The sequence below is a fragment of the Trichoplusia ni genome, chromosome 10 (genome assembly GCF_003590095.1).
Source record: "Trichoplusia ni isolate ovarian cell line Hi5 chromosome 10, tn1, whole genome shotgun sequence".
Lineage (NCBI taxonomy): Eukaryota > Metazoa > Arthropoda > Insecta > Lepidoptera > Noctuidae > Trichoplusia > Trichoplusia ni.
The window spans coordinates 4,182,581-4,186,219 of NC_039487.1; the positions used below are offsets into that span (position 1 = coordinate 4,182,581).

Consider the following 3,639-nt stretch of genomic DNA (forward strand, 5'->3'; position numbering starts at 1 on the left):
TGAATGCTCAGTAATAGCACTTGTAATGCATTTTTAAGTAACTGTATTATTGGGTAGTTAGGTTTAAAATTGTCTTTAAGACAAGTCTCCCAAAGGCGACGATTGTAGGTTGTGACTATTCCCATGACAACCCTTAAAGATACATATATAAATATGTGTTTAGAAACTAAAATTCTCGAGCTTATCATCGAGTATCGGAGTTATGCGTCCTATCGAGTAAGAACTTACTTACTTTGAATTGTGCACTTTATAATAAAATTACTTGTGGCTAATTTTGGTTTTCTAACAAAACTTGCGACAGAGAAAAGCGCAGCCCTAAAAACTAAAATTAAAAAGACGAATATTGCAAAAAAAGTCTTTACTCTTCTGTTTAATCGTTTTTACGAGTTTTCGCCGTGCAAACAGTCATTTTAATTAAAACTTGGAAAACACACAAACATGTAAATACGAATCACAACGTACTTCGCTCCATGGTGAGGATACCACTAGCATTCGCTTTTTTAGATTTGTTTTTGAGTACTGGACTAGGTATTCTGTTATGTTAGAACTGAGTTTTTCTCGTATGCTTTATTTTGTACATACTCGTATATTGGGTATGAGAACTTATTTTATTGCTTGCTCGAACTTATTTAAGCATGAGCAAGAAAACGTACTGGATAGTAAGTTTTTTGTAAAAGTAGTCACTAGTTAAGCTATCAACGTTTCTATACAATGATATAAGTTATTCATCAAAAAAATATAATCAAACTACAAAATAAACGCAAAAGTACTTCGAACGAGGGTTTCTTAATTTAGTTAAGACAAATTCTCCAAGAGATTTACTATAACTAATCTACTTTAGGACGCAGTGTAAACCCTGGAACGGTCCACAGAGTGTTTACTTTGTTACCACGTCGAAATTGAATTAAAAACTTTTCGGAAGTCCGCAAACGGCCGAACATTCCCCACTGCATCTATCGCAGTATCGTGTGCAATTACTAAAAAATGTACCAAATTACTTTCACAGAGTTGTTTGCACAAACCCTTTGGGTTCGAAATTTATGCACCCTCGTGAAACGGCATCTATAATAAGTGTAGGTTACATGCCCCATTTGAAAGCTTCCTGTTGATTTTAAACATAAAAGATATAATCTACCGCACTGGTGTAAAATAACCGTATTTTTTCTTTTGTGTTGTGATTCTGTTCGCCCTTCTGCAACGGCGGGTGCGCATTTTGATATTGTTCTCCCTGTATAAGTTTATTGTGTGGCTTCACAAATCGTAAGAGCGGCTCTTAGGAAATATTAAAATATTTTCATGGCGGTTTGTTTTATTAGTTCGCGATGAGAGGCAGCGTGGCATTCAAGTCAGACACGTCTTTGGTTTATTGTTTTAATATTTTACCGTTCACTGTTTATAAGTCACCGTACTACGAGTATTTGCGGAAGTTACACGTATGTCAAAACAAAAAATATACTACAATCACCTTTGTTTGGATTTTGCCATTTATTGTGTAAAGGTATCAAAATAATATAAACATTCTATAAATTAACATAAGTAAAATGATTTTTAAGAGACCAACAAAACTTATTTGTTCATCCTGTAAAATAAACTGTGCATTACAGATCATTCTCAAGCAGACAACGCTATAGATCCAATTGCAGGATCACAAAATTGTCTGATCGTTTAAATTTTGCAGCCATGATGATCATTATTTTAGACTACATATCCAAACGCTTTCTGATATCATCTGAAGCATTTTGTCCATTATGTGGTAGCTGTTTTAACATCTCAATATATTCTGCTGGTAAATTACATTCGATGGCACCTTGTACAATAACTTCTTTATATGTTATTGATGGTCTTCTCTCATAAGGAAGTGTTTCATTGGGCAATAAAACTTGAGGAGTAAATGTGTGCTGATATGTCCTACATCTACTTGTCATTCCGTCAGGTGAGCAGATATGTACCATTTTAGCGAAATATTCTTTGCTCAGTACTCCTTCTTGTCTGAATCAAAATAAAACATCGTTTAAAAAAAGTTGTTCTAATAACAGAAAATAAACTGAGAGAGTGTAAAAATCAAAAGATGGTCACAAGGTCATCTCTTTTACTGTTCTCTTGTGCTAACTAGTTTTTAAAGGAGTGCCAAATTTCAAAGTGATCAATTAACAGGCACATTAAAAATATATCTTTGTGTCTATGCAAAATTTTGCCCAAAAAATGAGGCAAACTTTTTGTTTAGTCTAGAAACTTTTGGGACTTAATCATCCAGAAACTAGATCATTCAGCCATTAAAATTCACAAATTTTGGACCAATTTTAAATTTTTCAAGGCACTTAGAGTTGATTTATGTTTCAAGAACATTTTAACATCTTAATAATTTCAGTCTTACGTGTCAAGGGTAACCAGATCATCTTGATGCATTTTCCAAATGGCACCCCATACAGACTTGCTCGGCCTTGGAACTGCCGTCGCTACTGCTCCACCCCAGTTCCCGTAGTACTTTACAAAGTCCAACTGATGGTTCTGTAAAGGAAATCGAGGTTTAAGTATTACATCATGAATCGAAGGTAAAAATATACTTAATATCTGTTTAGAAATTGACTAGTAAATTCAGTACTTTTGATTTTTGCTCGTCAACATGAAGGAGAACACCATAATTCATAGGAGTACGTTTGATGTAAAAAACAAAATCCTATGAATTACAATGCTTATTGAGCAATTTTTAATTGCAAGTCGTATGCCCCACTGCTGGAATAAATGCTCATAATATATCTTTCATTTAGTTATTAAAATGAGCTATTTAATGAATCAAAGGGTGCAGCAATGTTGGAAACCACTCGCAATACCTAATTTCTCTTATATAAAAATTTGAGCTGTAAAACTTACATCAAGAACACCGATGCCAACGAACTCCGCGGATGGATTATTTATACGAAGTCTCTTTTTCAACAAATTACTGCCATAGGCAAAATAAAGGAAATAGTCTTTGGAAGAATGCACCATTGTAAAACAAAGTAGAAAAATTAGAAATTTAATATAATAGGCCCAATATAATATTGTGATTAAAGTCATTGATCTGAATGTGACAGTGAATACAACCGCGTTTTTGAAGCCATGGTTTATAAAGAAGTTTGGATGAAAGTAGGTTTTAATGTAAATCTTTTAAATAATATTTAATTTGTTGCATAAGATTGAACAGATGGTCGAATTGTGCACGCACTAACATTTTTGTGGTCCATGCTTCCAATGTATGTTAGACTAATCCTGGTGATTAGAAGTCAAATAAGGAAATTAGCCTTTGGAAGAATGCACCATCATAAAACAAATCAGAAAATTTATAATTTTTATGATATATCCACAGAGCAATATTTTGACTAACGTCATTGGTGAGGTGACAGTCAAAGCAACTCAATTATGTTGTCATAGATTATAATAAAGTTCAAATGGAAGAAGGTTTTAATCTAAAGCGGTTACCATTTGAACGACAAGTTTTAATTTAGCGGTAGGCTAATTTTGAAAAGTGGTTTAATTTACAACATATTTTTCTTTGTAAATTTACGAACACATTTTACTACTAGTTTAACATGTTATAACTGCAATCGCGGAATTTTAATACAACATGTCATTCAATTGCCCAGGAAAGTTAGTTTAAAT

General features: G+C 33.2%; 1 protein-coding gene across 1 annotated transcript; it reads right to left on the bottom strand.

Annotated features, from left to right (window-relative positions):
* Positions 1 to 1,461: 1,461 nt before the first annotated feature.
* Positions 1,462 to 3,397, bottom strand: LOC113498133 (gamma-glutamylcyclotransferase-like). Its single transcript, XM_026878073.1, has 3 exons — positions 2,872 to 3,397; positions 2,375 to 2,508; positions 1,462 to 1,989 (listed from the first exon to the last, which is right to left on the bottom strand). The coding sequence occupies exons 1-3, from the start codon at positions 3,055 to 3,057 to the stop codon at positions 1,701 to 1,703; spliced, it is 609 nt and encodes a 202-aa protein (XP_026733874.1). The 5' UTR covers positions 3,058 to 3,397; the 3' UTR covers positions 1,462 to 1,700.
* Between the last annotated feature and the right edge of the window lie 242 nt (positions 3,398 to 3,639).